Below are 13654 nucleotides of genomic sequence, written 5' to 3' on the forward strand. Positions count from 1 at the left end.
GCAAAATAATGGGAAACACCTTGATCCCAGGAGATGGAAAGTTAGGCCCAAATTGGGAAGGTCCTTATAAGGTGGTTGGGTTAGCAGGCAAAGGGGCATACAACCTAGAAGACAAGGATGTCAAGGCAATCCCGAGGCCATGGAACACGGCCAATCTCAAAGTTATTTTACTTTTAGCTTTTCTTTTTTCAAACATATGTAATTTTTTCTTTCTTCAATAAAACAAGCCATTCTTTTTAGCACAAGTTGTTCCTTGTAAAAGTTAACTTTAGTGAAGATTAGGTACATCGCAAGCATTTTATTCTACGTTAGCTGGAAAAACTAACTTAGAGGTTGGCTAGAATAAACCAACACTTGTAACTCTTCAGCCGAAGTAAGGGTATGGCTGAAGAATGGTTGGCTGGATTAAACCAACATCTTCCTAAGCCCAGGATAAGGATCCAGGCTGCAGGACGTTTGGTCGGAATAACCAAACATTATTCTAAGTTAGCTGGAAAAACTAACTTAGAGGTTGGCTGGAATAAACCAACACTTGTAACTTTTCAGCCGAAGTAAGGGTATGGCTGAAGAATGGTTGGCTGGATTAAACCAACATCTTCCTAAGCCCAAGATAAGGATCCAGGCTGCAGGACGTTTGGTCGGAATAACCAAACATTATTCTAAGTTAGCTGGAAAAACTAACTTAGAGGTTGGCTGGAATAAACCAACACTTGTTACTCTTCAGCCGAAGTAAGGGTATGGCTGAAGAATGGTTGGCTGGAATAAACCAACTCCTGTTACTCTTCAGCCGAAGTAAGGATATGGCTGAAGAGTGGTTGGCTGGAATAAACCAACTCTTGTTACTCTTCAGCCGAAGTAAGTGTATGGCTGAAGAGTGGTTGGCTGGAATAAACCAACACTTGTTACTCTTCAGCCGAAGTAAGGGTGTGGCTGAAGAGTGGTTGGCTGGAATAAACCAACACTTGTTTCTTTTCAGCCAAAGTAAGGGTATGGCTGAAGAATGGTTGGCTGGAATAAACCAACTCCTGTTACTCTTCAGCCGAAGCAAGGATATGGCTGAAATAGCATTGGCTGGATTAAACAAACTCTGTATACTCCTCAGCCGAAGTAAAGATATCGGCTAAGGAGTGGTTGGCTGGTAAGCATAGTTTAACAAGTCAAAACCGAAATAGAAGTTGGAGTAATAAAAGGCATTACACATGCAAGCATACGAACCAAAACCGGAATAAGAGTTGAGCACAATTTTCATTCATTGAAAAGCAAGTACAAGAGGAACATAGCCCGGTTACAAAGAAAAGGTAACAAAAAAAGAGAAAAAATCAGGAAAAAAGTTCTTCAATTTCAGCGTCAAAAGCCGCATCACCATCAACTTGAAGACCGGTTTCAAGAGGAAGTTCGCTCTCGGTTTCCAAGATGGTTTCGGTTGGAACCACGGTGTCACTTGGCTGTTCAATAGGTAGGTCCTCTACCATGGGCTCCAACCGAAGTGATGGGTCTGCACTAACAACCGGAATGTCTTTAGAAGCGAAGGAGTCATCAGAGTCTGAGTCTTCCAGAAACTCTTGTTGCAAGGCATCCGCATACTCCGTAAGGGACTTCGGTATAAAGTAAGCCGGAGGGTCGAAGACCTCGGTCTGTTGATCATGACCGAGCTTTTCAACAGCCGCCCTCCAGCCGCACTTGAAGAACAGCTCCTTGGCAGCGTCGCACTGTTTGACATAGGCGTCTTCTACCTTCTTGTAACCCTGCTTGTAACCCTGCTTTTCGGCTCCCTCCGCGCTCTTTTTTAGTTGAGTTATTTCGGTGTCTTTTCTCTTCTCAAACTTCACCAACTCCCGCAGATACTTGTCTTTCATAGCGATGGCGGCTTTCTGTTTCTCCGCTTCAGCCGAATTAACCAGATCGGCAAGTCGGTCGTTCTCTGCTTGCATCTCAGCCATTTTCTTTTCAGCTTCTTCTAGCTCGGCCACCTTTGCTTCGGCTTCTGCCATTGCCTGCCTTGTGGTTCTTCTAAGCTCTTGGACTTTCTTGTAAGTAATGTTGTTCTTTTGTAAGGCCTGACAGAACGAAGACTTTCCTTAAGCCGAAGTAAAAGTTTGAAAATTTAGACAGAAGAAACGGACAGAGCTACTTACCAAAATCATGGACTTCGATGTAGACCGGATTGACTTCATTTCGGTGTTTAATTACTTTAGGTGGTGCTCCATGTCCTTGGGGAGGCACACACTTTTGGCCAGGTTAAAGGCCAATTGATGATCTTTTTCAGCCACAACCGAATCAGAATCTTTGATGTCTCGGTCGTTGAAGGTTAGCTTCGGAGCCCAATTGCAAGATTCAGCTCGGTCGGTTTGCTCCGATTGGAGGATAGGTTGAGGACTTTGGGGGATGGATTCAACCTCATCGACAAGTTGCTGTTCGGTCGATGTAGATCGGGCGCGTTTGGAAGGGCGAGATGAAGAAGGCCGTTGAGAAGGGAGGGCCACAACGGCAGGCTGCGTTTCAATAGTTGGTGGTACTTCGGCAATGGTTGTGGCGGTTAGAAGGGCCCTAACTCTGCTTTTCTTTGCCATCTCTTCTTCAGTGGTTAATGGGACAAGTCGTATTTCGGGCAAGGTTGGGTCCGGTTCAGGTGCTTCTTCAAGAAGGAAATCGGTCACTCGGGCTTTTCGACGACCGCTATATCTATAGGTCGGCTCGAAGTTTAGAAGTTTAGTCCAACTTCTTTCCTTAATCCGTAGTGCGGCTCGAAGTATGTTCAGATTTGGGTAGCTATAATGGGATGCAAGATGAGCTGAGTCTGAAAAAAATATACAACTGTTAGATCGGTCATGATGCCTGAAACCGAAGTAAAAGAAAAACATGCATAAAACCGACGTAACTTTACCAGGTTCTCCTTTCTTCCAGTTAATACTTCGGCCTGGGATTTGGGCTTGGTGATCCTCAAAATTGCCCGATGCCCAGAAGAAGTCATCGTCATTAACATCCTTATCCGGTGTATCTTTTATTATCTTTTCTCTACGTCGGCGTATCCTAAGGTATTAAACCCAGCCATCATCTTTGGAACCTATGGAGTACTGATGGAAGATTTCGGCTAAACCGAGGTTCAGGCCTGCTTGGCGGTTTAGCTCGGCAATACCCATTATTATCCGGTATGTATTGGTGGATAGCTGGGTTGGGCATAGTCTGGTTTGCCTAAGAAATTCACAAATTAAAGGTTGGACCGGGAACCTTAGTCCGGTTTCTATAATGGATAAAACAGTAAAGGGGACAGCCTTGGTTATTCCACGGAATGGTTTCCTTCTTGGCTAGGGTAAGGTGTACATCGTCTGGAATGCCATAATCCCTTCGAAATTCGGCCATACCACCAGGGGTCTCTACCAAGTACCTATACTTACCCATTTGTATAATTTACAAATAAGTTATATCAGTGCAAAAATTGTGCTCAGTAGCTCGGTTGAGCGCACACAGGAGTGCTTGGGTACCCTAAGTCTGCAAAGTAGAAAACAAAGGGGTTAAGCACAGATCATTGGACCGTGCTACAAATATAAAGCAAGGTAAATGAGCCCTACTTCGGCTTTGTGGGCAGGTTCTGTCTCGGTTTGGCGAAATATTTGGTAGTTCGGTTTGAACTTGGGATACGCAAGATCGGTTTTGGAATAAGGTTTGTTATCTCGGTTTGAACAGTGGGTTTTTTACTTCGGTTAAGCCACTAGGGGCAGCTTTCTGAGTTTGGTTTAGAAACTAAGAAAGTTGGCTTAGCCCCAAAGGCTTAGCTCGGTTGAAGACTGTGGTTCCTAGTTTATTGCATTCAAAACTTCGTTCGGTGATCTTATTTCGGCTAAGTTAAATCAGAAGTTTATTTTTCGAAGCTGCTGTCATCTCTACAAGTTTTAGTTCGGTTAATTGTCTAAGGTGATCTACCGATATAGCACAAAAACAGTATCCTAGTTCGGTTGGGACAAGATTTTGGATCAAAGACTAGTTTTTTTACAGAAGTTCATACGCGCATGAGTTCTGCTAGTGTTTTTTCATGAAAATACAGAGGCAAAGCAGAAAGGGAAGAACATGTTTTGCAAAAATACAGTAAACCAAATGTATAGAAGCAGATACGAAAGCAAAAACAGGGAAGGAAAGTAGATTCGCTTACCAGATTAAAGAAGAAGGGACTGAAGATGAAAACTGTTGCAGTAAAGGAAGAACACGAACAGTAAGAGCACAGAGAGAGAAGATGAAGAATAGTGAAGGTGAATGGTTCAAAGGCAGGATGATTGTTTTGTGGAAAGAAAGTGAGGGCGGGAACTGTTCAAAAATTGCGAAACATGAAGACGGCGTTGACAGCTGCCTTCTACGAATGGGAGCGTGCCACGTGTATACAGAAAGGGAAGCGTTACAGTCGTGATTGAAGAGACGTTTTGACCGGACAAAGTGAAGCTCGAAGTAAAATTAGCTCGGCTGGAGAGGCTAAAGGGTTTTTAGCTCGGCTGGAAAGGCTTAAAAACTTCAGCTCGGTTGGACTGGTAATCCCAATCATGCTGTGCAGATGGAATTAAGGGGCAATTGAGAGGGTAATTTTTGAGAAAAATTGGGCCGAGCTTCGAGTTGGGCTTTGTGGCCCAAGGTGCGAAGGACTAAGTAAAAAGGCCGTAATGATTACTCTGGCCCAATAAAAATGCAAAAGGTTACTCCGGCCCAGGAGAGGCAAGGTTACTCCGGCCTAGGAGAAACAAAGTTACTCCGGCTAGGGAGGTAAAATTACTTCGGCTCAGGAATTATAAAGATACTTCGGTCTGGGAACGATTTAGAGTTATGCCGGTCTTAGAGTTATACCGGCCGAAAGTCATTGGTTCGGTCTAAGACCGTACCATTGGTTGTACATGGGAAAACCAAGATAAGGATAGAGTTAAAAGTGGAACCGAACTAAGAATAGTTCGGTTTACTCAGTGGCTCTGCATAGCCAAGCTTATTTCGGTCATATAGTAGTTCGGCCAAAGTAAAAACCATCTCACTTGGTTTAAGCAGTGGGGGGGGTGTAAAAGGATAAGCATTATCCTTAGGAGTATGAATCCTAGGAGGACTCTGCGTGGAGGAATAAAAGTCCTACTAGGATTGTGCCACAGGAAACTTATAAAAGTTCACAAACATTACCTTGGAGGAGGTAACAGAACACAACACAATTTTTGGCTTTTTGAGAACATAGAGCTTTGTCTATTTGTCAAGCTTACTGACTTAGGCATCGGAGAGGTTTCCGGCACACACCCGCCGGCTAGCTCACGTTTGTGTTTTCAGGTGATAAAGCGACGTCGTACGGAGGAGCGTGGACTTGGTCAATAGGATTATATGAGAAGGCGTATTTCTTTCCCGTACAAAAGCTATTTGGTATTAGTTGATGTTAATCGCGTTTATTCAATTTCATTTTCGTGAATAACATTAGTGAACCCAATCAAAATACTAACATTTGAAAACCCTTTCTACCAAAGCTGCATCTGCGAAACGACATGGGCGTGGGGGTATTTTGGCCTGCAATTAACGTTGTCGGCGGAACACCGGTGACCTTACGTCAGTCTGTCGGAGGCGTCGTTCACAATGTGGGTGAAACATCAAAGCTATTTGGTATTAGTTGATGTTAATCGAAGAATATGATTGGTGTGATCGTGAACTACTGTGTTTGTTGTTGATGTTGATGTTGTTTTGTGATGATGATGTTGTTTATGTTGATGTTGCTGTTGATGTTGCTAATGTTGATGTTGTTTTTGTAATGCTGCTGATGATGTTTTGTGATGTTGGTGATATTGGTGATATTGTTTTTGGCATGATTGATGTTCCAGTACTGTGTTGCTAGTGTTGTTGATGTTGATGACGTTGCCGATGTTGTTCTGTGGGTGAAACCAATGTTTTAAAAACCGGACCGGTGAACGAACCGGAAAAGGCATCGGGTGGACGGGTCACCGGTTCAACCGTCGGGTTGAACCGGAATCGAACCGTGACGTAATAAATATATTAAAATTATATTTAAATAAAAATATAAGTAATAAAATTATAAATTAAAAATATTAAAAATATTAAATTATCTTAAATATTTGTCCTAATATTTTTTTTACTGAAAAATATAATAATATATTTTAAAATATTATTAATTTCAATTTTGGAAGATGAAATCAAATATTTAATATTCCCTCCATATGATTTTAATTCAAATAATTTGATTGAAAGGAAAGCAAAAATTTTGGAGGGATATCAAAATTTCAATATTCCCTCCAATACATTTGATTAAATCCCACATAGATTTCTTGAGTTTTTTTGAAAGAGTTTTTTTCTTATAAATAGGTGAAGACTTTCACAATAATTTCATCAAACTCTTAATGGGATTCCTCACAAGAGGAGACCCTTGAAAAAGAGTTTGAAATTAAAATTTTCTTATATTCTTATATTTTATATATATATATATATATATATATATAAAATAAGAAAGAAAGAAAGAAAAGAAAGAAAGAAGATAAAAAAAAACACAGAAAAATTAAAAAAAAAAAAAATTCAAACCGGTCCGGTTCGGTCAACCCGTCGCCGGGTCGACCGGTTCACCGGTTTAACCGGTGGGTTCACCGGTTTTCACTAAAGAGGCCGGTTTTTACCTTTGGCCGGTTTTAGGGGGCTGACCGGACCGGAACCCCATCCGGTCACCGGTTCAACCGGTTGAACCGGCCGGTCCGGTCCGGTTTTTAAAACCATGGGTGAAACATCTTGTTTTGTTTTGTTGCAAAATATAACATTATAAACTCAACACTAAAATGGTGAAACAACTTTGAGAAGAGTCCATGAAATTCCCTCCTAAGAAATATCAATGTTACAACATCCCTAAACACACACACCATCACAAAATCAAAATGAAATCAAAATATGGATAAAAATGTAAATTTCATACACAATATATCAAAAACATATTATGTCAAAAATAAAAAAGACTAAATAGTTTAAAGAAAACACTCAAGACTAGCTAGAGTAACATTTATCAAAATGATATTTATGAGTAATTTTTTTTAAAAAGTTTTAGTAAAAATTTTAATAATTTATTGAGAGTATTGTATTTTCCGTTATAATGCATTGATTTGATATTAAATGACGTGTCCACACAAGAATCTCCATTCGAAAGTTGGGGTTGAGAGAGAGAGAGAGAGAGAGTGTAAAGACGAAAATGGAGAGAATGAAGGTCTCTGCGAGTGCGAGTGCGAGTGCGATGGTAGTAGTGTTATTGGGGTTTGTTGTTCTCCTCAGCTTCGTCGGCCAACTCTCCTCCGCACTCTCCGTCGCCGTGAACGACGTCGAATGCGTCTACGAGTTCGTCTTCTTCGCCGGCGACACCGTCTCCGGCAACTTCGTCGTCGTCGATCACCACGTCTTCTGGAACTCCGAACATCCCGGCATCGACTTAATCGTAATCTCTCCATGATTTTCTTCTATTTTCATTCCATATTCTTCGTGTTTGTTTGTTTGTTGTCAATTTTGTTTATTCGTTCACTGATTGAGTTCGTTTACTTTTGTTGATCGGCTGAATTTGTTTTTGAATTTGGAATGAGAATAAGGGTTTATGTTCTAAATTCATTTGATTTTTTTGTTTGGAAATTTTTTTATCAAAGATGTTTTTGTTGCTGGTATATGATGGGGTTTAATAGAATCTCAAGCCCTGACCGGACCTGGTGGTGGTCAAGGCTTGGGGCAGGTTCAAAACTTTCCTGATGCAAATAATTTATTGGGGCCGTTTGGCTTTAATTGGGATCCACAAGTGGCTTCCGGATTAGTCGGTCAATGGGCTGCATATCGAGTTATCAAAAAAAAAAAAACTGATGGGGTTTAATGGTGGGAAATTTGCAACATTGGGGGTTTTTGGTATAGGTCATGGGTCTTGCAGTGCTAAATTGCTACTCTAGTGGGTTGAGAGTTCATGATTTGGAGAGACCTGAATTAGATAAAGAAATTTCAAATCATCATGCAACGAAAACTTTTCAAATATTTATTATATGTATATATATGAGTATGATATAGATGTAGTATAAAGTATAATATATGTTTTTTTTTGTTTTTTGTTTTGTTTTGGGGGGGTGGGGTGGTTTATGGATGTAGTATAGAAAATCTATGAAGTATATCTCTGCTCGCTTGGATTTCCATTTATATGTTAATGTTTAGAAGCTTTGTAAAAACCTTGACTCCAAAAATAAAATGGGTTGGGCTGCAAACAAGTCAAATTGAGTTGTAGTGTGTTTGAGCTTGGCTCAATGAAACTTGGGATCGAACGCAATTTGAGCTTTATACTGTGTTTGGTTGAGGGATTTAGGAATAGATTTGGAAAGGGAAAAGGAAAATGTGTGTGAAATTAGGTGAAATGTAGGTATATTTTATTCACATTTCACCTATCTTTTTCCTTTCTCTTTTCAAATCCCTTCTCAAATCCTGTAACCAAACACAGCATTAGAGAATCGAATCATTTGGTATTTGAGGAGCTCAAGTTGAATTGGCTCAACTCGATCATGTAAACAAGCATTTGCAACACAAGTGAAATGCTCAAATCAATGCATTAGTAAAGCACATTACTTGTGTTGCAAATGCTTGTACTTGAATGATATCGGTATCAACACATCAAGAATATCATACATTCCTTGTTGTCACATAGTCCAGATAGCATGCTTTCAGTTTTTTCAGAATCCTCTTGACTGGCTATATTGTAACATTTGAACCAATTTACGTCACTGTCTCTCATATGAACAAAAATTTGGTTTACCAGAAACAGCAGTACCCATGGTGAGTTCTTGTTGCTTTATGATTAATTTCAGAGTAAATCATTTAAATTTCATTAATCTCTGGTTACTTGCATTAAAAAAAATTACAAAAAAAAAAAATTATTTAAATTTCTTTAATGTAAGTTTTCATGCAGGTGACATCTCCTGGAGGCAATGTGGTGCACAGTTCGAAGGGAACATCTGGGGACAAGTTTGAGTTCGAGTCCCCTAGTAGTGGATTGTATGAATTCTGTTTTCATAATTCTCACTCAGCAGTAGAGACTGTCTCTTTCTACATACATGTTGGCCACATTCCTAGTGAACATGACCTTGCAAAAGATGGTTTGTCCAATTCTTATGTAATTATATTGTTTCCGGTACTTATCAATCAAATAAAATATTATGGCCAGTACATTTTAATGTATTATATGCTTCTCTTCATATTAGATCTATATATGGACTGCAACTACAATTATTATTACACATTGATTATGAGATTTTGACTACTTGTTGGACCCTGTTCTCGAAGTAACATGTTTGAGGCTGATATATATAAAGATCTCTTTTGTCATGCTTTTTACATGGTGATTTGTTGCAGAACATTTGAACCCTATTAATGTTAAGATTGCTGAGTTGAGGGAGGCATTGGAATCTGTTACGGCAGAGCAGAAGTATTTGCTAGCACGTGATACTCGTCACCGTCATAGTAAGCTGTTCTTTCTTTTGAAAATTTTAACTGGTGCTTATGAATTGATGCGGTCATGGAATTTTGCAGTGTTTTTGTAGTTTTTATATGAACTTGATGATTGATAGACCTGGTTGTGGCTGTTTTGCTGCCACATGGTTTCTCCAGTGTCAAACACTACTTTTTTGAGAACCTAGATGATCAATATAGTTTTCTGAAATTTGATGTATCGCAGGGGAATGTACCCTATGAAGCACGGGTACTCCAAAATTAGTGCCGTACGAATACCGGGTACTTACCGGGTGCGGGTATGCGTACCGGTACGGCGGTACGCGTACCGGGTACGGCAAAAGAGGGTCTGGTACGTTTGGTTCATTTGGGTACGGCGTGGGTAAGCCATGGGTACGCCAGGGCCAGTTTTTTTTTTTTTTTTTTTGTGCCCTTGCAGATCAGTAATTTTGATGTTTTTCTACTGTCGTGTTTGTCTGTATAAATTGTATAAGCATATCAGCAAATGATTTTGATGTTTTTAAAAAGCAATTTGAACTAAAAAAAATAACAAGGCCTATAAAGGGTAGTTCTATGTATAACTATGCATTATGCTTTTGCTTCAGATCTTCTTAGAATTTCTTTATAAAATCTTTAATCATAACAAACTTTTAAAGTTTATGCACAATACATTAAAAATTGATACTGTATTAGTTGATTAGTAGTAGTTGGGAATGATGCGATTTTATATATTATGCAAATTGTAATTGACAACCTGTCCCAATTGAGAATTTTTTTTTTTTTACTGTTGGCAATTAATTTTAAATCTTTCTTTGGTCTCCTGTTATTTCTTTGGTTTCATCCTATAAAAATAGCAAATTAATGAGCAAAAAGAAAGATTTTAAAAATAAATTATGATCACAAATTCACAGTGCATAACATGTCAAAGTGAGATATTTCACAAATATTATTTTTAACGCTTAATGGTTTTAAATTATAGGAAAATGAGTAGTTCTTTTTTTAGTTTTGATATTTAATTTTAATTTGTAGGTTGGATTCTTTAACCATAATTATATGTAAAATAAAAAAAAATATCGGTGTACCACAACTGTACCCGTATCGTACTTTTTAAAAATTTTGCCGAATCGACGTGCCCGCACTCGTACCCGTACCGTACTCGCACCCACACCCGTGCTTCCTTGAATGTACCTCTGCCGATGTACTTGCATTATTGCACGGTGTGTGAACTTGAAATTCTTCTCAATTGGAGGAAATTTTGACTGTATTTTATAAACACGGGCACGTGACTTACATCAAAGTATCATAAATTTTAAATAAGTCAAATGGACTTTCACCAGATTTTGGAAAATAAGTATTTACTAATATGGTAATGTTCCAGCTGATGCTAGACATGAGTTTGATATTTTATGTTGACAGATGCTGGACAAACTAATTTGCCAGTCCTCAGAAAGTGTTCTTATTAGTGAAAAAACGCATGCTTTCAATGCTTAGGCTTGTAACAAAAAATGCAAGAAAGAAAAAAGAACAATAGATTGGGCTGGGTGTCTGGGTACTTGTGTCACTACTAGGAGATGTGTTTTTGCCCCAAGCATGGCACATTTGATGATTTTAACTTCTTCTCTAGATTTTTGACCTTGTTCTTAGGTTGGTCGGAGATATGCTATAAACTTGTCTTTGTAATTTCTTCGGAATCACTTCTTATTTTGGATTGTTGATCAACCAGTCGCGGAGTCAAGATTTTGGCTCTGAAGGGGCACCATTTAATTTTTATTTGATGGTAGGACGAAAAATTAGTGCAATGCAAAAGTTATATTTAAATATAAGGTCAAGTTAACTAATCGTTATATTTACTGTTATTAATTTATTTTATATATGATGATCATCACGGTTTAAAAAATAATTACATATACCCTTATAAAATATGAGAACAAAATTATATTAAGATGCACACACATAAAGAGATATAGTGAGGATAGAGAAAGAAATAAGAGAACATGAATAAATAATATACATAAGTTATTATATATTACTTGTTTTTTTTTACCGTTTTGAATAATTGAATTACATCATGACAATAATTGAATTATGTGTCGTATAAGAGGTGATATAAAATAGTGAGTGATATATAACATTTCTCTACTATAAAATTTATAAGAATTTTTTTAGCATAATTAAACATTTTTTTTAATAAAAAAAGTAAAGAAAATAGTGACATAAAAATTTTAAGATATTACTTAAAAAGATTAAATTAAAATATATATTTTTATTAGAGGCAAAAGAATAATTTTTCAAAAGTTGAGGGGGCCACGTGACCCCGCTGGGTCTCACGTGCCTCCGCCCTTGTGATCAACCACCAAGTTGTGTCAATAACAAGGCTTGTGTTTGTGATTTTGTGATGGGTTATTAACCAAATAGTCTTGTTCTTAATAAAATTGTTTTGTTGTTGTTAAAAAAAATAAAAATAACCAAATAGTCTTGTACTTATTAACAGTATCTGTTTCTTCTACAGCAAATGAGAGCACTCGAAAGCGTGTCACATTTTACTCAATTGGAGAGTACATTTTACTGGCTCTTGCGAGTGCGCTTCAAGTCGTGTATATACGCAGGATGTTCAGCAAGTCGGTTGCATACAACAGGGTTTGAGGCATCTTGCTGAAGCCTCCTGGCTTGCTCTGTATCTTCATAGCAACTGGGTCAGTGTTTTTGGAGAGTCCAACAGTACAGTTGAGTATAGAGAAACATTTCTTGTGGATAAACAATCCATATGTTGGATCATACTATTTAATTTAGAGCAGAACTTTTGGACGATAGTGGGTTTACTTTTAGCTTTTTTGCTGTTTTGATTTGAATGATGTGAAAACAAAACATTCTTGGGTAGGAAAAGCAGTATGCATTTGAACTGAAAAAAGGTTTATGGTCTCATTATTTTATTTTTTGCATATATTATTATAACTATCGTTATACTTTTGTGACAAAAATAGAATAAATTATACTTTTATCCCTTTAAGTATAGTTTTTATTTATTTATTTATCGCATTGGTTCTTAAAAGAAAAAGATGTTCTCACTTTGATTTTTAGGAATTAAAGGGAGAAATTAATTTTTGAGAATTTTAAATTATCCTTTAACCGGGGCGGGAGTTGATAATTGAAATAAAGTGGGAAACAGTAGACAGTTTAGGGAGTACAACTAGGAGAATGTTATGCTTGCTTGGTTGTATATTTTCAAAAATACTTTTCAGAAAATTTAACTTTCTTCTTTTTGTGTTTTTTTATTTTAAAAAAGATTCATTAAATACCAAAAATATAAAAAAAAATACGAGAATCTAGTATATTTTTTGTATTTTTATGTATTTATTAAATTTTTAAAATATTTTTTTACAAATTTTTTACTTTTTAGATACATCTAAGTAAGGTGCATCTAAAAAAGTAAAAAAAATATTTAAAATTTTAAAAATATTCATTAAAAACAAAAAAATACGAAAATCAAAAAATTGAATTTTCAAAAAATTTAATTCAAAAAACTCAAATCAAACTATTTTTACTTTTTAAAGAATCAAAGTGAGATATGCTTCATTTATTTAGGGGGTGATAGTGTAATTTTCTCTTTATTTATTATGATTATTATTTTTGGAATTAGCATGTGATCGCCATTCTTTGAGAAGTTATTGGTTGGTCTTAGAGTATTATTTTACACCATTTATTGAGCGACAAGTATTTAATTATCTCTTAATAATAGACAAAAAGGTGATGTTCTTACTGATTTAATCAATAATAATCAAATTGGAGCGCTAGATCAGCTTGCTCTATGAGCAAAGAATAATTTTTCCCATTTTTTGGATGCTCAGAGAATTTCATTGAGATGATTCTATGTCAGGAATATGGGAGATGTGTTTTACTGTTTCTGGAACAACACAAGACAACAATTTTTAATGTATCTATTATTTTATGCATTTTTTTACATATTCACTCACATGTGTGTAAAATAGGATATAAAATAATGTTTAAATATCAGTTTTGATAAAATAAAAAATAAAAATTTTCGTACGAAGTTTGACACAAATTTTTGTAATTGACAGACGGAAGATCTATTTGTTAAAAAATACTTATGGTAAATATTTAGAAGTCATATATATAGGTGTGTGGTGTAGTTTAGACGACTTTAGAGTAAAATTATAAATTGAATAACAAATTA

At 37.0% G+C, this 13654-nt stretch overlaps 1 protein-coding gene across 2 annotated transcripts; it reads left to right on the forward strand.

Moving 5' to 3' along the window:
- Nucleotides 1-6747: 6747 nt before the first annotated feature.
- LOC114306248 (transmembrane emp24 domain-containing protein p24beta3) lies at nt 6748-12469 on the forward strand. Of its 2 annotated transcripts, none has more exons than XM_082877556.1 (4): nt 6748-7429; nt 8924-9110; nt 9367-9474; nt 9689-10040. In XM_082877556.1, exons 1-4 carry the CDS (start codon nt 7190-7192, stop codon nt 9703-9705), a joined length of 552 nt encoding a protein of 183 aa, XP_082733682.1. In that variant the 5' UTR covers nt 6748-7189; the 3' UTR covers nt 9706-10040. The 2 variants fall into 2 exon arrangements, with proteins under 2 accessions (XP_082733682.1, XP_028107257.2); XM_028251456.2 differs by lacking the exon at nt 9689-10040 and adding an exon at nt 11972-12469 and having other exon boundaries at nt 6750-7429.
- The last annotated feature ends 1185 nt before the right edge of the window (nt 12470-13654 follow it).

Source organism: Camellia sinensis, chromosome 7 (genome assembly GCF_055761805.1).
Source record: "Camellia sinensis isolate YWXY chromosome 7, ASM5576180v1, whole genome shotgun sequence".
Classification (NCBI taxonomy): domain Eukaryota; kingdom Viridiplantae; phylum Streptophyta; class Magnoliopsida; order Ericales; family Theaceae; genus Camellia; species Camellia sinensis.